The sequence below is a fragment of the Phyllostomus hastatus genome, unplaced genomic scaffold (genome assembly GCF_019186645.2).
Source record: "Phyllostomus hastatus isolate PE091 unplaced genomic scaffold, TTU_PhHast_1.1 phas_contig_495, whole genome shotgun sequence".
Classification (NCBI taxonomy): domain Eukaryota; kingdom Metazoa; phylum Chordata; class Mammalia; order Chiroptera; family Phyllostomidae; genus Phyllostomus; species Phyllostomus hastatus.
Window position 1 is genome coordinate 119,280 of NW_025333895.1, and position 24,644 is coordinate 143,923.

The 24,644-nt window shown below is 41.7% G+C and overlaps 2 protein-coding genes across 2 annotated transcripts; both read left to right on the plus strand.

Annotated features, from left to right (window-relative positions):
* Positions 1 to 11: 11 nt before the first annotated feature.
* LOC123823309 (olfactory receptor 1J4-like) lies at positions 12 to 12,543 on the plus strand. Its single transcript, XM_045845899.1, is given in 4 exon segments — positions 12 to 508; positions 6,141 to 6,597; positions 6,599 to 7,069; positions 12,373 to 12,543. Coding segments are annotated over 4 exon segments (1,596 nt in total).
* A 2,157-nt stretch (positions 12,544 to 14,700) lies between these two features.
* Positions 14,701 to 21,840, plus strand: LOC123823311 (olfactory receptor 1J4-like). Its single transcript, XM_045845900.1, is given in 3 exon segments — positions 14,701 to 14,823; positions 14,825 to 15,198; positions 20,853 to 21,840. Coding segments are annotated over 3 exon segments (1,485 nt in total).
* Positions 21,841 to 24,644: the final 2,804 nt, after the last annotated feature.

Below are 24,644 nucleotides of genomic sequence, written 5' to 3' on the forward strand. Positions count from 1 at the left end.
AGAGGACGACCATGAGCAGGGACAACCAGAGCAGCATATCCGAGTTCCTCCTCCTGGGGCTCCCCATCAGGCCAGAACAGCAGGGCGTGTTCTTCACCCTGTTCCTGGGCATGTACCTGACCACGGTGCTGGGCAACCTGCTCATCATCCTGCTCATCAGGCTGGACTCCCACCTGCACACGCCCATGTACTTCTTCCTCAGCCACTTGGCTTTCTCTGACTTTTCTCTGTCATCTGTCACTGTCCCAAAGATGCTAATGGACATGCACACACAGCAACAATCCATCCCCTATGTGGGATGCATTTCTCAGTTGTATTTTTTCATACTTTTCGGTGGTCTTGACAATTTCCTTCTGACTGTGATGGCATATGACAGGTATGTGGCCATCTGTCACCCTCTACACTACACCACCATCATGAGGGAGGGGCTGTGTACACTGTTGGTGGCTGCCTCCTGGATTATCTCCTGTGGCAGTGCCCTCTTGCACACCCTCCTGTTAGTCCGGCTGTCCTTTTGTGCCAACAATGTCATCACCCACTTCTTCTGTGACCTCACTGTGCTCCTGAAACTCAGCTGCTCAGACATCTCCCTCAATGAGATGGTCATCTTCACTGAAGGAGGAATGCTCTCTTTCCTGCCTTTGGCTATTGTTTTGGGCTCATATATCCGTATAGGGACCATCATCCTGAAGGCTCCCTCCACTAAGAGGCTCTTCAAAGCCTTCTCTACCTGTGGCTCCCATCTCCTTGTGGTGTCTTTATATTATGGGACATTTGCAGGTGTTTACTTTTTGTCCTCATCATGGGATTCCAAAGATGTAATTGCTTCAGTCATGTGTATGGTTGTTACCCCCATGCTGAACCCCTTCATCTACAGCCTGAGGAACAGAGATATAAAGCAGGCTTTAGAAATGTTTGTCAACAGGATTAATTTATTTAAGTGGAAATCACTAAATCCTCTTACTGCAGTCAGGAGCACAGTGAGGTACATGTCCTAACACTATTGTAAGGTCAAAATATCCCCACAACTTTAACAGAATATCCATTGTGTGATCATGTATTAGTGTTGTTAATAAGTCAACAAGGTCAGGTTGCTACTGGGATTATTTATAATTCTTTATTTCTATGGACACTTTTCACTTCTTCATCTCTTATAGAGTATGTGTCTGGAATGAGAGCAACAGTTTGAAGGCAGCTTTCTCCCAGAGGGGAGTGCAGGCAGATCCCATGGTTTTTTGTCCATGTACTGTCACAATAAAAAGAAAGAGCTGGAAACAAAGTCTTAAGCTGTAGTTCATGTGTCACTAACAGTGGTATGAGTTCAAGATTTTGACACTATTTGCCATGTATGCAATGATTCAGCAAATAAGTAAACACTGAGGAAAAGGGAAGTGATGCCTTACTCTCACGGGAAAAGTGTTATGTGCGTGGAAATGCAGAGGCTGGAGAGAACTCTCTGGTGTCAACCTAGAACTGGAGATATCGATTCAAACTCATGGGTCTTAAAAATTATAAATAGATGGAAATTTGTATACATCAATATCTATACTGTTCCCACCCCTCATTCTTCCTGATCCACTCTCTATGGGTAAACATTCCTTTAGTTTCGTAGTTCCTAGTTTCCACTTCTGTTTCTTTACATATATTTCCTACATGGCTCTCTGAGGTCATTTAGAATGCTTGTAAGCAATCAGCACACCTAAAGCTTCAAAATGAATCAAAGGGTTGCATTATAAGTCAAAGAATAGGAATTCATGAGTCCATAATAAATATGTAAGTAAATAAATAAATCAAGGAAATGAGTGGGGAGTAAGGGGAGGTTTCTTCTTATAGGAAAATACAACTAATAAAAATACAAGAAATGAGAGAATTGGAAGAATCACCATCTGGTGACCACTTTTGCAAAATTTTGTCATGTAACAATCACCAATGGATGTTAAATACAGTCAGTACAAGGTTAAGATGGAAAAAGCTATGACTGTCTAGTTTCAAACTATCTACACAAATGATATCTATTAACTACAAGGTTAACACAGTAACTTTTAAAAATGGTAAATTTGCAACAGAGAACCTGGCAGACACTATCTTAGCCATTTGATAAAGGATAAAAACACTAGGAATTGGAAAAATCAATATGACATGGTTTCTAATAATATGCACTGTGGTGTATCTGCCCAAACTCTAATAAGTCTGAAACATACATACATTAATACATACATGCAAACAGAGGGTAAACATAGTAAAACATTAAACATTGGGGAATCTGGATTAAGGCCTTTGCACGAATTCTTCATGCCATTTTTACAACATTTCTGTATCTTTAAAATCATTTCCAAATGAAAAGTTGACAAATCCTTTGTCCCAGCTGGCACATGCCCAAGAAGAAAGGACTCCAGGCATCACTGGAATCAGGGACACTGTCCCCTAGGACTCCAGCCCCTCTGGCTCTTGGACACCCAGCTCCCCAAAGGGCAGGAGAAATTAGCCAGAAGCTTGGGGACTGGGTGTCAGTCTCTCATTAGTAAGGGTTATTTTTGAGTCATTTCTCTGGAGCTCTTGAAACAAAATGAAAGTCTGTACAAGTGCCAAGGCCCCAGATGTTTCTTCTGTTTGTGAAGAAAATGCTACAATTGTTGCCCTGAGGAGTTGGGCACACAGTTTGGAGCGGGTGTCTGAACTCACAAAAGACGAGCACAGGTCAGAGGGGCTGGATGTCTGCACTGGGGACGTATCTGCCTCTGTGCCAGTAGGTTCATATGTGACAGTCTGTGTCCATGGCTCTGTGTCTCTGTGAGTCTGCAGGTACTGTGTATGCTTGTGTACATGCTGTTTGATGGTTGCATGTGTGTGCACATGTTTTTGTTTTCTATCTGACTCAGTCTGACTCATTTCCTGAGTTAGACCTAACCTGGCCCCATTTTAGCCCATGTACACCAAGTTACCAGACCCTTGTGTGTGATTAGGGACTCCTGATTCATGCCTGTGATATTAAGTACTTGCATCACAGCTGAGCATCTGAGGTGACATTGTTGGCTCTGCTCCAGGACAAGAAGATGCCTGACTTCATAGGAGCCAAGGTCAGGTTAGAGAGGGCTCACACCTCTGCTCAGCAGCATGTGCTGGTGCATGTGTGAGCTGTGTCTGTGGGTGACACACGAGTGTGTGAGAGCAGGAAGGTGGATTTTTTGTTTACTCTGTGTGTATGTATGTTACCATGTGTGTGACCATGTGCATGGGATGCTGGTGCTGGTTTAAGAAGTGCACCTGTGACTGAATAGGCTTCACTGCCCCATGCTGACAGCCTTCCTCCAGGAAGGGGATCAGTGAGAAGGCGCGGAAGCATGCCCACTTTTAATAAGAGCGTGTGTGCTGCCTATTGTAGAGAGTGTGTGGCTGGGTGGGCATATGTGTTCTTTGTGTGTGTTTCTGGTGCGATTTTTGAATTTTTGTGGTTGGGATGGTTTTGGTGATGTGTCTATACTATCTGAGTTTTGTGTATGTGGCAAATTGAGTATTTACCAGGTGTGTCATGAGTCAGGTGTGTTGATGTGCATTGCCACTGTGTTTGCAGGTGAATGGCCCATCACTGTGTGTTGTGTATGTCTTATTTTGTTTTACTTATGACTTGTATGTATGTATTTGGTTGAGCAAAAATTCTTTTGTTTTTCACCATAAGATGGCTCTTATTTTACTTAGTTCTCTTTAACTTCATATGAAAGGATTTTGTTAGACTGTATTGTGACAGCTGTCATATCAGTGTGCATTTTAAAAATGCTTCTCAAAATTGGTGCATTTTTGTGCAGCCATTTTAATACTGAAGATGAGAGAACATACCCAACATTTTCAGCATAGTATGTTTAATTACTCCAAGGAAGGTAACAATGCAACTAAATGAAACACAAAAAAAGATTTGTGCAGCCTATGGAGAAGGTGCTGTGACTGACTGAAAGTGTCAGAAGTGGTTTGCAAAGTTTCTTGGTACTACTGACATTTTGGCCAAATGCTTCTTTGCTGTGGGGCTGTCTTATGCATTGGAAGCTGTTTAGCAGCACCCATGGCCTCTATACACCAGAAGCTAATAGCAAGAGATAGCAAAATACTCAAAATATCCACATTAAGAAATTTATTGGTGAAAATAAAAAATGTCTTATTTTACAGAAAAAACACAACAGACTTTTTGGCCAACCCAATATATGAATGTTTATGAGCTGAGCCACATATTGGCTTTTCTTCCTTTAGTGTGGGAAACTGGTCACAGGTGACAGAAATTCACAAAACAGCACTGGGTGTGTGTGTGTGTGATCTGCCTCTAGGACCTTCAGTGTTTCCTTAAGTGTCCTCATTCTGGAGCACCATTAGCTCAAGTAATCAAACTGGAAGCAACTCTGTTTCTTAGACCAAATCAGCTATCATTTTCATGTAGCTGAGTATGCTCAGCATTTTGCAACCCTTTAGTTTTATTAAACTTTGCAGCCACCCACGGAAGGAAGGAAGGAAGGAAGGAAGGAAGGAAGGAAGGAAGGAAGGCAAAGAAAACTGCTCCAGGCATCCTGCTGTGTGAATGTATTGGACAGAATCACCATCAACTGGTGATGAGACCTTGGAAAGCTACTTCAATCCTAGGCCTCATTTTCCACATTCATAATGTGGGAAGAGTTACATTGGCCTTTAGAATCTTACAGAGGCCCTCAGAAAATAGTGCATCAACAGAAGTTCATGTACAGAATTTTTTGGCACTTGAAAAGTATATAAAAATGAAGGAATGAAATTTTCTAGTAAGAGGACTAAGAAGAGTTTGGACAACTTTCAGTCCTCACAGCTCATTGCTTGCTTGGCTCCCCTAACCAATAAATGGGAAGTTTCCATATGAAATGGTTCTGAGGATGGGTTCTGATCACATGCATGTATTAGACTGAACCCCATGAGGTAGCTAATGCATGCTAATTTTTAACTCATAGAAAACAGAAGCCCCTGGCTGGTGTGGCTCAGGGGATTGAATGGCAGCCTGTGCACCAAAAGGCTGCTGGTTTGGTTCCTGCTCAGGGTGGGCCAGGTCCCTAGTAGGGGGCAAGTGACAGGCAACCAATTGAGGTATTTCTTTCATATTGATGTTTCTCTCTCTCTCTTTCTCCCTCCTTTTCTTCTCTCTAAAGATAAATAAAATCCATAGAAAACTAAAAATGTGATTATCAACTATAAAAAAAGATACAAGTATGTATCAAGGTTATACATATCACCTGTAATACAGACAGATACACACACACGTGTGTGCTCCATGTTGTCCCCACCCTGCCGTTGTGTGCCTACAGAATTGGTATCATTTATGTTTCTATTTCCTAAAAGCTAAAGTACGTGAAAGACCACAAATTCTTAGTGCGGCTGTGAAATGGTCTGAAATTCTGGGAATTTAGGTCGGGTGTGTGGATTTAACTAGGAAACACAGGTAAAATCCGTAGTCAGTACCCAGATATTCACAAACATGTTCAGCACTGTTACGAAAGAGAGCTTGTGGACTTTTCTCGCTCCAGAGCTATTGTGGCATCAGATGGCTTTAAAAGGCCATCAATTCCTAGAGTGTCCCTGAGGTTACAGCTGTAGGGCAATGGGACGTGGCAGGTTCACAGAGTGTCACATCATTCCACATCTCATCAGCACTGAAGTCTCATGGTTACTTAAGGCAGACACAATTGATCCCAGTTTTCAGGGCTCATCTTCCAATTCTGCTGCAGTGAATTGTGTATTCACTGGACTAGTGTACAAATTATCCCTCCATGCTCATCAAGATCTAAACTCCCAGAAATGGGGACCTTGCTTTTCTTGTTCACTGTGGCATCTCAGTCTTAGGAAAGGTCCCAACACAGACTCCATGTTCAATAAGTAATGGCCAAATGAAACAGTGAACACCTCCTGCTTCTGTGCAATGAGGCCTTGTTGGCTACTTATGGGTTTCAGTGATTTCCAGGAACCACACTGGGTTACTGTCAAGATGCATACTTTCACAGGTCTAACAAATGAATAAACGTGTAGAAAAAGTTCGTGATTTTCTCCAAAATTACATTATGAGATGTGATGGTCCTGGTTGTCTTTCTAGGTTCCTGAGATTCCCAAACCTCCTTCATCCTCGGAAGATCGAAGAGCAGCATGAGGCCTGAGAACCAGAGCAGCGTGTCTGAGTTCCTCCTCCTGGGGCTCCCCATCCTGCGAGAGCACCAGGGCGTGATCTTCACCCTGTTCCTGGGCATGTACCTGACCACGGTGCTGGGCAACCTGCTCATCATCCTGCTCATCAGGATGGACTCCCGCCTGCACACGCCCATGTACTTCTTCCTCAGCCACTTGGCTTTCTCTGACATTTCTCTGTCATCTGTCACTGTCCCTAAAATGCTCATGAACATGCAGACTCAGCAACAATCCATCCCCTATGTGGGATGCATTTCTCAGTTGTATTTTTTCATACTTTTTGGTGGTCTTGACAATTTCATTCTGGCAGTGATGGCATATGACAGGTATGTGGCCATCTGTCACCCTCTACACTATAACACCATCATGAGGGAGGGGCTGTGTGCACTGTTGCTGGCTGCCTCTTGGATTATCTCCTGTGAGCAGTGCACTGTTGCACACCCTCCTGTTGGTCCGACTGTCCTTCTGTGCCAACAATGTCATCACCCACTTCTTCTGTGACCTCACTGTGCTCCTGAAACTCAGCTGCTCAGACATCTCCCTCAATGAGCTGGTCATCTTCACTGAGGGAGGAATGCTTTATTTTCTACTTTTGGCTATTATTTTGGGCTCATATATCTGTATAGGGACCATCATCCTAAAGGCTCCCTCCACCAAGAGACTCTTGAAAGTCTTCTCTACCTGTGGCTCCCATCTCCTTGTGGTGTCTTTCTACTATGGGACACTTGCTGTTGTTTACCTTTTGTCCTCATCATGGGATTCCAAAAACATAATTGCTTCAGTCATGTATACAGTAGTTACCCCTATGCTGAACCCCTTCATCTACAGTCTGAGGAACAGAGATGTAAAGCAGGCATTAGAATATTTGTCAACAGGGTTAAAAAAGTTAGTATGTCAAGGAGATTGGTTTTGCTACTTAGATTGTTTATAATTCTTTTTTCCTAAATAATATTTTTCACTTGTTCATCATCTCTTATAATGTATCCACAAAATCTTTTGCAAAACACGTTGCACAAATATAACTATCAATTTCTCTTTTTCCCCACTGAGAAATGTCAGTTTTCGCTTATGTGTTTTTATACTATACTATGAAGACACACTGATTTACTGTCATGATCTGCTACTGCTGTGTTCCTCCCTTTTGATTAATTATATGTATTTTGATATTCCATTATCCCTCTACTAACTTAATAACTATACATTATTACTATTTTGTAATTCTTTTCTGTGCTGTATGCAGAGATTACTTTTTACTTTCTTTTTAACTTTTAAGTAATGTTTAGTATAGAAAACACCACATTGGCCACTTTAGCCTTAAAAGATTCAGTGGCATTTAGGAGACTCATCACCAATATCTCAATTTAGGACTCCTACAGGAAACTCTAAAGAGCATCAGTTAAATCGAGTATTTGGAACTGTGAAAAAATAAAAGCAAAGATATCTATGAATCAATATGGAGAAGCATCTGGATATATTGTTAAATGGAAACAAGCAATGTGCAAAAGGGCATGTACAACACTGAAGTTGGTGTAAAAATTAAGGGGATATAAAAGATACATATGTCTGCCCATTTCAGCAAAAAGAAACACAGGAAGAATAAATCAGAACCTAATGAGGTGGTTTACCCAGAGAAGGTGGACAGAAGAGATGGGGGATGAGTATAATTATCAGTGTGGTTATGACCATGTTGTCTTTTGCCACTAGAAATTAAACAGAAGAGGTGGTACATAAAGCAAAATAGAATCAAGAAGACAAATGAACCTAACTCTATCTTAAATAATTACCATAATTAGACTAAAGAGAGAAATAATGTAAGTACCCTAGCAATTCTTGAACCCAGAATTTTGTCTATATACTCTCACAATAAAAAGAAAAGGAAACAAAATCTTAAGCTGTAGTTAATGTGTCATTAACAATGGTATGAGTTCAAGATTCTGAACTATTTCAAGTAAACACTGAGAAGGGAGTGACTCCTCACTCTCATGGGAAAGGTCCATTGCACATAGAAAAGGAGAAACTGCAAAGGACTCTTGGGTGTTAACTGGAATTGGAGATAGCAGGTCAAGCTGATGGGTTTGAACAATTATAAATAGATGAAAAATATATTATTTATATATACACACAAACACACATACACATACAATGTTCCCATTCCTCATTCTTTCTGTCCCTCTACTGACCCACCACCATGGGCAAATAATCTTTTAGTCTTGGGTTTCGAGCTTTCACTTCTTTTGTTCCTTTTATACATACTCCCTAGTTGACTTCTCTTATAGTATTTAGAATCCTCGTAAATAATAAACACACCTAGAGATTCAAAATGAATAATAGTAGTAATGGATTATCACTCAGAGAATAAGTAAATATCCAAGAGTTCATAATGATATAAACAAATAGAAAACAAATGAATGGGGAATAAGGGTAACATCCTTCTTATAAGAGAACACAATGATTAGACATAAGAGAAAAAACAGTATTTGAAAAATTACCCTCTGGTCATCACATTTGTGATAATCTTGTCGTAAAGAAAGCATCAGTGAGATCAAGATGGTGGCATAGGAAAATACAGCTCTCCTCCTTGCACAAGCACATCAAAATTATAACTACACTGGACAACAACCATCACTCAGACTTGTCAGGAGTTCAGTTGAGTGGAAGTCCGATAATTATGGAATTAAGAAAGCACATCTACCCAGACTAGCATAAGGGGTGGAGAAGTGGAACAGACTGGTCCCACATCCACATGTGGTAGATCAAAAACTAAGAGGAATATCTCGGGAGTGAGGAGTCCCAGCCCCAAAACAGCCCCCATCCCAGAGTTTCAGGGCCAGGAAGATAAGTCTCCAAAACTTATGTCTGCAAAAATCAGTGCAGATTGAGTTGAGGGAAGACACTTCTAGAGTCCCAAGCACTTATTCTTAAAGAAAACACATACACATTCAGGCTCACTCCCTCTGGGCTCCAGCGCTGGGCTAGTAGTTTGAGAGGCACCAGTGGCATACTGGGAGAAACCGAAGTGTCTGGCATCAAGGGGAGAGCTGGGGAACAGTTTTCTTCCAGACAAAAACACAGGCAGAGGCCACTGTCCCTTTTCTGAATGCCCCCTCCACAAAGCCACAGAGCCCAAATGTGGGTGCCATATCTGAGACTCCATCAACTTGCCTTACACTGTTTCCCTACCCTACACAGCCCCTGAGACTCTGTCTCACCCACTTATGGACCCACCCAAGCTGTTAACAGTGGCCTTTTCATATGAATGGCTGGTCTTGGCTCATGCTACAAAACTTCCTAATCATCTCTAACAAACAACAGGCAGCCTCAGTGAGTCACCATCCCCCATACCTCATGCTAAGTGGCCCCAGGCCTAGCATAGCAGCAGCCAGCCTTGATTCAGAGCTTGGCTTTGCTTGAGGACCTCCAAGCCCAGCACAGGTAGCAGTCATCTCAAATTGCCTGATAGCTCATGCAGGGTAGCTTCAGGCAGAACACAGGAGATGCCTAACCTTGTCCTGCACCACATCAGAAATCTCAGGGCCTGTGCATCCAGTGGACAGCTACAGACCATGTCAGAGCACCATCTCCTGGCTCCTGCACAGCTGATCCTCCACAGAGGGTGGAGGATGGTGGTAAGCGGTCACAGCCAATCCTTGCAGGTGACTGGCCTGCATAAAGCATTCTCTTTAACCTGCTAGCAGCAACGAAAACTCAAGTAGAACAAGACAGTGTACTCAGCCCACACAAAGGGCACACCTTGAGTACCCAACTAAGGTAACAGACAAAGCTGTGCTACTGGTCCCCACAGGACACCTACAACATTAGGCCACTCTATTAAGACAGGGAGTCATAGCAGCTCTACCTAATACACAGAAACAAACACAGGGAGGCTGACAAAACGAGGACACAAGGAAACAAGGCCCGAATCAAAGAACAGAATAAAACTCCAGAAAAAGAACTAAACAAAATGGATATAAGCAATCTATCAGATGCAGAGTGCAAAATACTGCTTATAAGCCTGCTCAAGGAACTTAGGGAGAACTTCAACAGAATAAAAAACATCCAGTCAGAAACAAAGGATACACAAATTAAAAAAAAGAACTTACTGAAAGGAAAACAACAGCAAGAGTAGAATAAAGTTGAGAATCAAATCAGTGATTTGGAATTCAAGGAAATAAAAAACAAGAAGAAAAAGGAATCAAAAAGAAAACCAAGGATACTGTGAGGAGCCTCTGTAGCAACCTCATATGTTCCAGAATTCACATGTGGGGTGCCAGAAGGAGAGGAGAAAAACCTAGAAATTGAAAATCTATTTGGAAAAACACAATGAAAAAGAACTTCTGTTATTTGGTGAAGGAAATAGACATGCCAGTTCAAGAAGCACAGAGAGTCCCAAACAAGATGGATGCAAAGAGGTCTACTTTAAGGCGCATCATCATTAAAATGCCAAAGGTTAAATATAAAGGGGAAATCTTAAAAGCAGCAAGAGAAAAGCAAGTAGTTACCTACAAAGGAGTTCCCATTAGACAGTCAACTGATTTCTCAAAAGAAACTTTGCAGGCTAGAAGGGATTGGCAAAAAATATTCAAAGTCAATAAAATCAGGGACCTACAACCAAGATTGCTCTACCCAGCAAGTTTATCATTTGGAATTGAAAGGCACATAAAGAACTTCCCAGACAGTAAAAACTAAAGGAGTTTTTCATCACCAAGCCATTATTATATGAAATGTTGAAAGGACTTATTTAAGGAAAAGAAGACAAAAACTATGAACAATAAAATGCCAATAAACACATATGTATCAACAACTGAATCTGAAAAACAGACTAATCAAACATAAACAGCAGACACAAAATAATAGATATGGAGAGTATGCTAATGATTGCCAGATGGGAGGGGAATGTGGGAAATGGTGAAGAGGTGAGAGAACTAAGTACAAACAGGTAGTTACAGAATAGCCATAGGGATGTAAAGTAAGGGAAATGGAGCAGCAAAAGAATTTATATGCATGACGCATGGATGTGAACACCAGGGTGGTGATTGCCTATGGGAGTAGGGGGTGCTGGGTGAGGGGGCAAACTTGGGAAAAATTGGGACAACTGTTACAGCATAATCAAAGAATGCAATTTTTTAAAACAGGAAGATAAACAAAAACTCACCAGTGGATGTTAAATATAGTGGCTGAAATGTTAATAAGGGAAAAGTTATGTTTATATATCATCAAAATATCTACTCAAATGCCAGTGACCAATAAGCAGGTAAAAATATTAACTTTAACAATAGTAACTTTATAAGATAACCCGCCACATACCACCATAGCCAACTGATCAAGGATTCAAACATTAGTACATGAAAAAATTAATATTATGTCTTTTAATAACATGCATTTTGGCATACCTGCTGAAAACCTAAGCCTCAAACATACTTACATTAATACATGCATGCGCTCAGAAGGTAAACATAGTAAAACATTAAACATTGGGGAATCAGAGTGGGGCCTTTCTAGGAATTCTTGACATCATTTTTATAACATTTCTGTACCTTTAAAATCATTTCCAAATGAAAAGTTGAAAAATCCTTTGTCCCAGCTGGCACATGCCCAAGAAGAAAGGACTCCAGGCATCACTGGAATCAGGGACGCTGTCCCCTAGGACTCCAGCCCCTCTGGCTCTTGGACACCCAGCTCCCCAAAGGGCAGGCAGAAATTAGCCACAAGCTTGGGGACTGGGTGCCAGTCTCTCATTAGTAAGGGTTATCTTTTAAGTCATCTCTCTGGAGCTGTTTGAACAAAATGAAAGTCTGTACAAGTGCCAAGGCCCCAGATGTTTCTTCTGTTTGTGTCGATGTTAGGACTCCTGAGGACAACCTGAGGAGCTGGGCAACAGTCTGGAGCAGGTGTCTGAACTCACCAAAGAAGAGCAGCACAGGTCAGAGAGGCTGGATGTCTGCACTGATGGACAGATCTGCCTGTGTGATGGTGGATTCATGGATGAGACTCTCAGTTCATGACTGTGTGTGTGTCTCTGTGAGTCTTCAGGTACTGTGTATGCTTGTGCACATACTGTTTGATAGTTGCATTTGTATGCATACATGTGTGCAAATGTATCTCACTCACAGCCTGACTCTTCCTGAGTTAGACCCAACCTGGCCCCTTTTTAGCCCATGTACACCAAGTTATCAGCCTCTTGTCTGTGATTAGGGACTCTTGATTCATGCCTGTGACCCTAAGTACTTGCATCACAGCTGCACATCAGAGGTGACATTGTTGGCTCTGGTGCTGGACAGGAAGATGCCTGACCTCAGAGGAGCCAAGGTCAGGTCAGAGAAGGGTCACACCTCTACTCAGCAGCATGTGCTGGTGCACATGTGAGCTGTATCTGTGGGTGACACACTGGTGTGTGAGAGCAGGAGGGTGTATTCTGTGGTTTGCTCTGTATAGTGGCCTGTTGAGTGACCATGTGCATGGCATTGTGGTTTACCATGTGCATAGCATGTTGTGGTGGTTAAATGAGTGCACTTGTGACTGAAGAGGCTAACCTGCCCCAAGCTGATGGCCTTCCCCCAGGAAGGGGATGAGTCACAAGGGGCAGAAGCATGCCCTCATTTTTAATAAGATAGGAGGATGTGTGCTGCCTGTTGTGGTGAGTGTGTGGCTGAGGGTGCAGGTGCTCTTTGTGTGTTTCTTGGGAGACTGTTTTGTTTTGGCCTTGTGTGTTTTTGGTGACATGTATGCAGTGTTAGTGTATATGTGGTGAGCTGTTTACTGGGTGTGTCATGAGTCAGGTGTGTTGATGTGCAATGAGAGTGTGTTTGCAGGACACTGGTCCATGAATGTCCAGTTTTATGTCTCCTGTGAGTATTTGTTAGGATTTGTATGTATGTGTGTGTATGTTATGAGCTCTACTTCCCTTAGGGTGGGACCTTAGTACCAGGTCAGTAATATTCACAAATCAGCACTGTGTGTGTGTGATCTGCATCAATGACCGAGATTTTTCTTTAAGTGTCCTCATTGTGGGGCACCATTAGCTGAGAGAACCAAACTCCAGAAAATGTCCTGTTTCTGGAAATAGACATGCTGTCATATTCATGTACCTGAGTGTGACTGAGTCACTCAGAATGTTGCAACTCTTTAGTTTTACTAAATATCCCAGGCAAAAGGAATCCCAGACATCCCACTGTGAGACATTATTGGGCAGAATGACCTTCAAATAGTGGTGACCTTGGAAAACTATTTAAATCTTGGCCTCAGTTTACATGTATAAAGTGGAAAGAATTGCACTTCCTTGTGAATCTTAGAGAGGCTTTTAGGAATTGTTTATTGTATGAAAATTTGTATGTATTGGAAAATTTTTCTCACTTGGAGCATCTATAAATGTGAAGGAACAAAATTAGTAAGGAGACTAAGAAAATCTTGGATAAATTGGAGTCCTTACAGCTCTAAAACAACATATCATGCTTGCCTCCCCTAACCAACAAAAGGGAAGTTTCTGTGTGAGAAGTTTTAGAGCATGGGTGTTGATTACACACATGTAGTAGACTGAAACTCATCAAGCAGCCAGTACATGGTAATTATGAGGTATAGAAAATGGTAGCACATATATGTCATTTATATATTATATATTGCATATCATATAAACAAAGATACACATGTCTGTGCACCATTCTCCCCACCAGTGTACTGCTCTGTGCCTATAGATTTGTATCATTTCTGTTTATGTTTCTTAAAAGCTGAAATAGGGGAAAGACCACAAAAGCTTAGTGAAGCTTTGAAGTGGTTATATTATCTGGGAACATAGTCTGATGAGTGGATATAGTTAGGGACCATAGGTGAGGTCCTCAGTCCAGCACTCAGATGTTCACCAAACTGTTCAGCACTGTTATGAAACACAGTTTGTGGACTTTTCTGGTTTCAGAGCTATTGTGGCATCAAGTGGCTTTAAATGTCCACAAATTTCTAGAATGTCCCTGAGGTTAGAGCTGTCAGTTCATGGGACTTCACAGGTTCACAGACAGTCACATCATTCCTACATCTCAGCATTGGAGTTTCATGTTTACTTAAGGCAGACACAACTGATCGCAGTTTTCAGGGCTGATCTTCCAATTCTACTGCAGTGAATAGTGTATTCCCTGAACCGGTGTACAAGTTATCCCTACACGCTCATCATGATCTAAACTGTCAGAAATGGGGATTTTGCTTTTCCTGTTCAATGTGGTATCTCAGTCCTTAGTCGAGGTCCCAACACAGACTCCATGTTCAATAAGTAATGGCTGAATGGAACGGTAAATGCCTCCTGCTTATGTGCCATGAGGTCTTGTTGACTGCATTTTGGGCTCATTGTTCTCCTGGAACCAGACTCCGTTACAGCAGAGATGCGCACATTTAGTAGTACAAAAAACTAATAAGGGTTTAGGTAAAATTCCATGATTTTCCCAGAAAATTACAGTATGAGGTGTGATGATCCTGTTTCTATTTCCAGGACTGTGAGAGTCCCACACCTTCCTCTTCTTCAGCAGACCGAAGAGCAGTATGAGACCTGAGAACCAGAGAAGCGTGTCCAAGTTCCTCCTCTTGGGGCTCCCCATTAGGCCAGAACAGCAGGGCGTGTTCTTCACCCTGTTCCTGGGCATGTACCTGATCACGGTGCTGGGCAAACCTGCTCATCATCCTGCTCATCAGGCTGGACCCCCGCCTGCACACGCCCATGCACTTCTTCCTCAGCCACTTGGCATTCTCTGACATTTCTCTGTCATCTGTCACTGTCCCTAAAATGCTCATGAACATGCAGACTCAGCAACAATCCATCCCCTATATGGGATGCATTTCTCAGTTGTATTTTTTCATACTTTTCGGTGGTCTTGACAATTTCCTTCTTGCCATGATGGCATATGACAGGTACGTAGCCATCTGTCACCCTCTACACTACACCACCATCATGAGGGAGGGGTTGTGTGTGCTGTTGGTAGCTGCCTCAGGGATTATTGCCTGTGCCCATGCACTGTTGTACATTGGCCTCTTGGTCCAACTGTCCTTCTGTGCCAACAATGTCATCACCCACTTCTTCTGTGACCTCACTGTGCTCCTGAAACTCAGCTGCTCAGACATCTCACTCAATGAGCTGGTCATCTTCACTGAGGGAGGAATGCTTTATTTTCCACCTTTGGCTATTGTTTGGGCTCATATATCTGTATAGGGACCGTCATCCTGAAGGCTCCCTCCACTAAGAGACTCTTCAAAGTCTTCTCTACCTGTGGCTCCCATCTCCTTGTGGTGTCTTTATACTATGGGACACTTGCTGTTGTTTACCTTTTGTCCTCATCATGGGATTCCAAAAACATAATTGCTTCAGTCACGTATACAGTAGTTACCCCCATGCTGAACCCCTTCATCTACAGCCTGAGGAACAGAGATATAAATCAGGCATTAGAAATGTTTGTCAACAGGGTTAATTTATTTAAGTGGAAATCACTAAATCCTCTTACTGCAGTCAGGAGCACAGTGAGGCACATGTCCTAACACTATTGTAAGGTCGACATATCCCCACAACTTTAACAGAATATGCATTCTGCTGTCAAGTGATAGTGTTGTTAACAAGTCAACGAGGTCAGGTTTGAGACTGGGATTATTTATAATTCTTTATTCCTCATGAACACTTTTCACTTCTTCATCATCTCTTATAAAGTATGTGTCTGGCATGAGAGCAAGAGTTTGGGGGCAGCTTCCTCCCAGAGGGAAATGCAGGCAGATCCCATGGTTTTTTTCCATGTACTGTCACAATAAAAAGCTGGAAACAAAGTCTTAAGCTGTAGTTTGTGTGTCACTAAAAATGGTATGAGTTCAAGGTTCTGCCACTACTTGCCACATATCTAAAGATTCAGCAAATACGTAAACACTGAGGAAAAGAGAGGTGATGCCTTACTCTCATGGGAAAACTGTTATGTGCGTGGAAATGCAGAGGCTGGCGAGAACTCTCTGGTGTCAACCTAGAACTGGAGATATCGATCCAAACTCATGGGCCTTAGAAATTATACATAGATGGAAATTTGTATATGTCAACATCTATATTATCAACATCTATACTATTCCCACCCCTCATTCTTCCTGATCCACCTTCTATGGGTAAACATTCCTTTAGTTTCCTAGTTCCTAGTTTTTACTTCTGTTTCTTTTACATATATTTCCTACATGGCTCTCTGAGGTCATTTAGAATGCTTGTGAGCAATGAACACACCTAAAGCTTCAAAATGAATCAAAGGGTTGGATTATAAGTCAAAGAATAGGAATTCATGAGTCCATAATAAATAAGTGTGTAAGTAAATAAATAAATCAAGGAAATGAGTGGGGAGTAAGGGGAGGTTTCTTCTTATAGGAAAATACAACTAATAAAAATACAAGAAATGATAGAATCGGAAGAATCACCATCTGGTGACCACATTTGTAAAATTTTGTCATGTAACAATCACTAATGGATGTTAAATATAGTCAGTATAAGGTTAAGATGGTAAAAGCTATGATTCTCTAGTTTCAAACTATCTACTTAAATGATATCTATTAACTACAAGGTTAACATAGTACTTTTTAAAAATGGTAAATTTGCAACAGAGAACCTGGCAGACACTATCTTAGCCATTTGATAAAGGATAAAAACACTAGGAATTGGAAAAATTAATATGACATGGTTTCTAATAATATGCACTGTGGTGTATCTGCCCATACTCTGATAAGTCTGAAACATACATACATTAATACATACATGCAAACAGAGGGTAAACATAGTAAAACATTAAACATTGGGGAATCTGGATTAAGGCCTTTGCACGAATTCTTCATGCCATTTTTACAACATTTCTGTATCTTTAAAATCATTTCCAAATGAAATGGTGACAAATCCTTTGTCCCAGCTGGCACGTGCCCAAGAAGAAAGGACTCCAGGCATCACTGGAATCAGGGACACTGTCCCCTAGGACTCCAGCCCCTCTGGCTCTTGGACACCCAGCTCCCAAAGGGCAGGCAGAAATTAGCCAGAAGCTTGGGGACTGGATGTCAGTCTCTCATTAGTAAGGGTTATTTTTGAGTCATTTCTCTGGAGCTCTTGAAACAAAATGAAAGTCTGTACAAGTGCCAAGGCCCCAGACATATCTTCTGTTTGTGAAACAAAAAAATGCTGCAATTGTATTGCCCTGATGAGCTGGGCACACAGTTTGGAGCGGGTGTCTGAACTCACCAAAGATGAGCACAGGTCAGAGGGACTGGATGTCTGAAACTGGGGACATGTGTCCCTGTGTCCCAGTAGGTTCATATGTGACAGTCTGTGTCCATGGCTCTGTGTCTCTCTGAGTGTGCAGGTACTGTGTATGCTTGTGTACATGCTGTTTGATGGTTGCATGTGTGTGCACATGTGTGCACATGTGTTTGTTTTCGATCTGACTCAGTGTGACTCTTTTCCCGAGTTAGACCTAACATTGTCACATTTTAACCCATTTACACCAAGTTACTAGACTCCTTGTGTGACTAGGGACTCCTGATTCATGCCTGTGATTTTAAGTACTTGCATCACAGCTGAGCATCTGAGGTGACATTGTTGGCTCTGCTCCAGGATAAGAAGATGCCTGACTTCACAGGAGCCAAGGTCAGGTCAGAGAGGGCTCACACCTCTGCTCAGCAGCATGTGCTGGTGCATGTGTGAGCTGTGTCTGTGGGTGACACACGAATGTGTGAGAGCAGGAAGGTGGGTTTTTTTTGTTTACTCTGTGTGTATGTATGTTACCATGTGTGTGACCACGTGCATGGGATGTTGGTGCTGGTTTAACAAGTGCACCTTTGACTGAATAGGCTCCACTGCCCCATGCTGACAGCCTTCCTCCAGGAAGGGTATCAGTCAGAAGGGGCAGAAGCATGGCCACTTTTAATAAGTGGGTGTGTGCTGCTTGTTGTAGGGAATTTGTGACTGGGTGGGCATATGTGTTCTTTGTGTGTGTTTCTGGTGCCATTTTTGAATTTTTGTGGTTGGTGTGGTTTTGGTGATGTGTCTATACTGAGTTTTGTGTATGTGGAAAATTGAATGTTTACCAGGTGTGTCATGAGTCAGGTGTGTTGATGTGCATTGCCACTGTGTTTGCAGGTGAATGGCCCATCACTGTGTGTTGTGTATGTCTCATTTTGTATTATTTATGACTTGTATGTATGTATTTGGTTGAGCAAAAAATTCATTTGTTTTTTCCATAAGATGGCTCTCACTGTACTTAGTTCTCTTTAACTTCATTTGAAAGAATTTTGTTAGATTGTATTGTGACAGCTGTTATATCAGTGTGCATTTTAAAAATGCTTCTCAAAATTGGTGCATTTTTGTGCAGCCATTTTAATACTGAAGATGAGAGAACATACCCAACATTTTCAGCATATTATGTTTAATTACTTCAAGGAAGGTAACAATGCAACTGAATGAAACACAAAAAAGATGTGTGCAGTGTATGGAGAAGGTGCTGTGACTGACTGAAAGTGTCAGAAGTGGTTTGCAAAGTTTCTTGGTACTACTGACATTTTGGCCAAATCCTTCTTTGCTGTGGGGCTGTCTTATGCATTGGAAGATGTTTAGCAGCACCCCTGGCCTCTATACACCAGAAGCTAATAGCAAGAGATAGCAAGATACTGAAAATATCCACATCAAGAAATTTATTGGTGAAAATAAAAAATGTCTTATTTTACAGGAAAAGCGTAACAGACTTTTTGGCCAACCCAATATATGAATGTTTGTGAGCTGAGCCCACATATTGGCTTTTCTTCCTTTAGTGTGGGAAACTGGTCACAGGTGACAGAAATTCACAAAACAGCACTGGGTGTGTGTGTGATCTGCATCCAGGACCTTCAGTGTTTCCTTAAGTGTCCTCATTCCGGAGCACCATTAGCTCAAGTAAGCAAACTGTAAGCAACTGTGTTTCTTAGACCAAATCAGCTATCATTTTCATGTAGCTGAGTATGCTCAGCGTTTTGCAACCATTTAGTTTTATTAAACTTTGAGGGCCCCCACCAGTGAAAGAAAGAATGAAGAAAAGAAAGACAAACAAAGAAAACCCCTCCAGGCATCCTGCTGTGTGAATGTATTGGGCAGAGTCACCACCAACTGGTGGTGAGAACTTGGAAAGCTACTTCAATCCTAGGCCTCATCTTCCACATTCATAACGTGGGAAGAATTACATTGGCCTTTAGAATCTTACAGAGGCCCTCAGAAAATAGTTATTGCATCAACAGTAATTCACATACAGAATTTTTTTGGCAGTTGAAAAGTATATAAAAATGAAGGAATGAAATTGTCTCATAAGAAGACTAAGAAGAGTTTGAACAACTTTCAGTCCTCACAGATGATAGCATGCTTGGCTCCCCTAAACAATAAATGGGAAGTTTCCATGTGAAATGGTTCTGTGGATGGGTTCTGATCACATGCATGTATTAGACTGAACCCCATGAGGTAGCTAATGCATGCTAATTTTTAACTCATAGAAAACAGAAGGCCCTGGCTGGTGTGGCTCAGGGGATTGAATGGCAGCCTGTGCACCAAAAGGTTGCTGGTTTGGTTCCTGCTCAGGGTGGGCCAGGTCCCTAGTAGGGGGCAAGTGAGAGGCAACCAATTGAGGTATTTCTTTCATATTGATGTTTCTCTTTCTCCCTCCTTTCCCTTCTCTCTAAAAATAAGTAAATAAAACCTTTACAAAACTAAAATGTGATTATCAACTATAAAAAAGAAGATAGAGGTATGCATCATGGTTATACATATCACCTGTAATACAGACAGATACACACACACGTGTGTGCTCCATTTTGTCCCCACCCTGCCATTGTGTGCCTACAGAATTGGTATCATTTATGTTTCTATTTCCTAAAAGCTAAAATAGGTGAAAAACCACAAATTCTTAGTGCGGCTGTGAAGAGGTCTGAAATTCTGGGAATTTAAGTTGGGTGTATGGATTTAACTAGGAAACACAGGTAAAATCCTTAGTCTAGTATCCAGATATTCACCAAAATGTGCAGCACTGTTACAAAAGACAGCTTGTGGACTTTTCTGGTTTTGGAGCTATTGTGGCATCAAGTGGCTTTAAAAGGCCACCAATTCCTAGAGTGTCCCTGAGGTTACAGCTGTGGGTCAATGGGATTGGCAGGTCCACAGAGTGTCACATCATTCCAACATCTCGTCAGCACTGAAGTCTCATGTTTACTTAAGGCAGACACAATTGATCCCAGTTTTCAGGGCTCATCTTCCAATTCTGCCTCAATGATTTATGTATTCACTGGACCGGTGTACAAAGTATCCCTTCATGCTCACTGAGATCTAAACTCCCAGAAATGGGGACCTTGCTTTTCCTGTTCACTGTGGCATCTCAGTCCTTAGGAGAGATTGGAACAAAGATTCTGCATTCAGTAAGTAATGGCAGAATGGAACAGTGAACACCTCCTGCTTCTGTGCAATGAGGTCTTGTTGGCTGCTTATGGGTTTCAATGATTTCCAGGAACCACACTGGGTTACTGTGGAAATGGATACTTTTACAGGTCTAACAAATGAATAAATGTGTAGAAAAAAATTCATGATTTTCCCAGAAAATTACAGTATGAGATGTGATGGTCCTGGTTGTCTTTCTAGGTTCCTGAGATTTCCAAACCTCCTTCATCCTCGGCAGACAGAAGAGCAGCATGAGGCCTGAGAACCAGAGCAGTGTGTCCGAGTTCCTCCTCCTGGGGCTGCCCATCCTGCCAGAGCACCAGGGTGTGTTCTTCACCCTGTTCCTGGGCATGTACCTGACCACGGTGCTGGGCAACCTGCTCATCATCCTGCTCATCAGGATGGACTCCCGCCTGCACACGCCCATGTACTTCTTCCTCAGCCACTTGGCCCTCACTGATGTCTCTTTCTCATCTGTCACTGTCCCAAAGATGCTCATGAACATGCAGACTCAGCAACAATCCATCCCCTATGTGGGATGCATTTCTCAGTTGTATTTTTTCATACTTTTTGGTAGTCTTGACAATTTCCTTCTGGCAGTGATGGCATATGACAGGTATGTGGCCATCTGTCACCCTCTACACTACACCACCATCATGAGGGAGGGGTTGTGTGTGCTGCTGGTGGCTGCCTCATGGATTATTGCCTGTGCCCATGCACTGTTGCACACCCTCCTGTTGGTCCGACTGTCCTTCTGTGCCAACAATGTCATCACCCACTTCTTCTGTGACCTCAGTGTGCTCCTGAAGCTCAGCTGCTCAGACATCTCCCTCAATGAGCTGGTCATCTTCACTGAGGGAGGAATGCTTTATTTTCTATCTTTGGCTATTGTTTTGGGCTCATATATCCGTATAGGGACCATCATCCTGAGGGCTCCCTCCACTAAGAGACTCTTGAAAGCTTTTTCTACCTGTGGCTCCCATCTCCTTGTGGTGTCTTTATTCTATGGGACACTTGCTGTTGTTTACTTTTTGTCCTCATCATGGGATTCCAAAAACATAATTGCTTCAGTCATGTATACAGTAGTTACCCCCATGCTGAACCCCTTCATCTACAGCCTGAGGAACAGGGATATAAAGCAGGCCTTAGAAATATTTGTCAACAGGGTTAATTTATTTAAGTGGAAATCACTAAATCCTCTTACTGCAGTCAGAAGCACAGTGAGGTACATGTCCTAACACTATTGTAAGGTTGACATCTCCATATAAGTTTAATAGAGTATCCACTCTGTTGTCACATATTAGTGTTGTTAATGTGTCTACAAGTCATGTTTGCTACTCAGGTTATTAATCATTCTTCATTCCTAACTGACAATTTTTCTTATCATCTCTTCTAAGCAACATGCAAACTCTTATGGCAAATACACTGCAGAATTATAATTGTGGATTTGTCTTTTTCTCCCTTTAGTTTTGTCAGTTTTTTCTTATGTAGTTTTACACCATTTTATTGAGGACACACTGATTTAACACCATGATCCACTCGTGAACTTTTTTTTTGAACTGATCCTTATGCTGGCTTTTGTTGGCTTCAAGCTGATTGAGTGCATGTCTTCCCAACGTACATTCAGTGACATCTTGTTGGTAGAGTGCAATCAGCCATGATCAGAGTATTTTCTGTATAAAAATTGTCATGTGGTATATAAAGTAAGGCTTTTAACAAAAGAGACAGACTTTAAAAAAAAACCTATGGTACATTTACATGACAGAATAATATCTAGCAGAAAGAAAGATGGAGCTCCTCTCCTTTGCAAGAGCATGGATGGAACTGTAGCGAATTATACTAAGCGAAATAAGCCAGGTGGAGAGGGACAGATACCATATGATCTCACCTTTAAGTGGAACCTAATCTACAAGACAAACAAGCAAGCAAAATATAACCAGAGACGTTGAAATTAAGAACAAACTGACAGTAACCAGAGAGGAGGTGGGAGAAGATAATGGGGGAAAAAAGGGGAAGGGTTTTCAGGAACAAGTATAAAGGACACGTGGACAAAACCAAGGGGGGTTGGAATCAGGGGAGGGAGGTGGTGATGGCTGGGGTGGGAGTGGAATGGTGGGGGGAAAATACAGACATCTGTACTTGAATAACAATAAAATTATAAATAAATAAATAAATAAAATATATCAAACAGCACATGACTTTCTTTATAATTCAGATATATTGCTAGCAAGTGGTCCTACCACAATACCTTATGCGCTTCTCACATTGGTATAGGTACCTTATATCTGCTCTTTATATACGTGTGTACACACACACACACACACACACACACACACACAGATATAGAGATACGGATACTCCATTACAAAGGTAGTAAAGATTCCACTTCCATTCTCTTGTGGTTAGTATTTACATGGTATTTCTTTTTCCTTACTTTAAACTTTTCTATGTCCTTACACCTGTGAGGTGTTTGTTGTTAAAAGTGTAAAGTAGGAATTTGCTCTTCTTATGTACAGCAACAATTATTTTATTTCTGGAGAATTTAATCCATTGACACCTAATGTAATCATAACATATTGTTGGGAACTGCCCTGACTGGTATCAGAAGCTGAAACCCCCGCCTAGGCTAAGGCTAAGGGAACGCCCTTGGAACTGTAAGCCAGCAAGGAGACAAAAGCTTATCTCCCTGGCAGGAATGCTGCTTCTGCTGCTTTACTCATAACTGAACCCCAAAAAGCTTGGTCGGTTAGCCAAAGACAGGTAAGATTCCCCACGGGGGGATCGACCTAAGACAGGCACGATCACTTTGGGAGGCCCCCCCAAAAGAAGGACTTGGGGGGCTGCAGCAAAAGGGGGTGATGGACCCTCGCTCCTTGGCTTTGACATAGCCTGAGTCCTCAGCGTCTGGGAGAAAATCTCCTTATCTCTTGGTTGCCTTAGTTCCCTTGCTCCACCTAAGCCTGAAACAATGACAGGGTGGTGCAGCTCGGTACTGAGAAGTGCGGATTCCCCAGGGTGATCAGGCCTAAGAAAGAACATGTAAATTACTGTGAAACCTCCTTTGTTTAGAATGCTCTCAGTTGAATGAGAAGGGTCTTAGGAGGAAGTTAGTTTGTTCCTCAGTCTTACAGCTCTTTGACCCCAACTCAATAGACCGGCAGAGTTCTTTGTTTTCTATAGTTCCTTACTTCCCCCTAATGAGTACTGTACTTTACGTGAATTATTATGTAGAATGAGCCTAATAAAAGCAGGTATGGACGGTAAATCAGCGCGCTCCCCACTAGGGGGGTGGCCATTTCGTCCCTACTTCCCCACAGAAACTAGTTTGTCTCTGTGCATGTGTTGTTTTTTCTCGCGTGTTTATCGTCGAGCCATCCACAGCGTTCCGTGGTCACTGCTGGCCGGTGACCCACGCGCAACAACATATTTGAATTTATATTTTCTGTATTACCAGGTTTTATTTGACACATCTGTTTCATATTAATTCTCTTTTGATTATTTAAATATATATTTTGCTATTTGATCTCCTTTCTCATATTATTTGTAAGTTACTATTAATCTATCATTCTTTTCTGTGCTTTATGCAGAAATTACTTACCACCTTCTCTTTAATTTTTTAATTGTAGTTTATTTTACAAAACATGAAATTGACCATTCTGGCCATTTGAGGTACACAATTCAGTGGCATTTAGGAGACTCATCACCAATATCACATTCTAGAACCCCTACAGGAAACTCTAAAGAGCATCAATGCAACTGAGTATTTTGCAACTGCAAAAAAAACAAAGAACAACAAAAATATCTATGAACCAATATAGAGAAGTATCAGGATATACTGTTAGATGAAAAAAGCAATGTGTAAAAGAGCAATTATAGCATGGTACATTTTTTGTAAAATAAAGGAGAAATAAAATATACACATGTCTTCCCATTTGAGCAGAAATAAACACAGGAAGAATAAATCAGAAACTGATGAGAATATTTATGTACAGGAGTGGGAACAGAAGAGATGGGGAAATGAGCATAATTATTTGCATAGTTT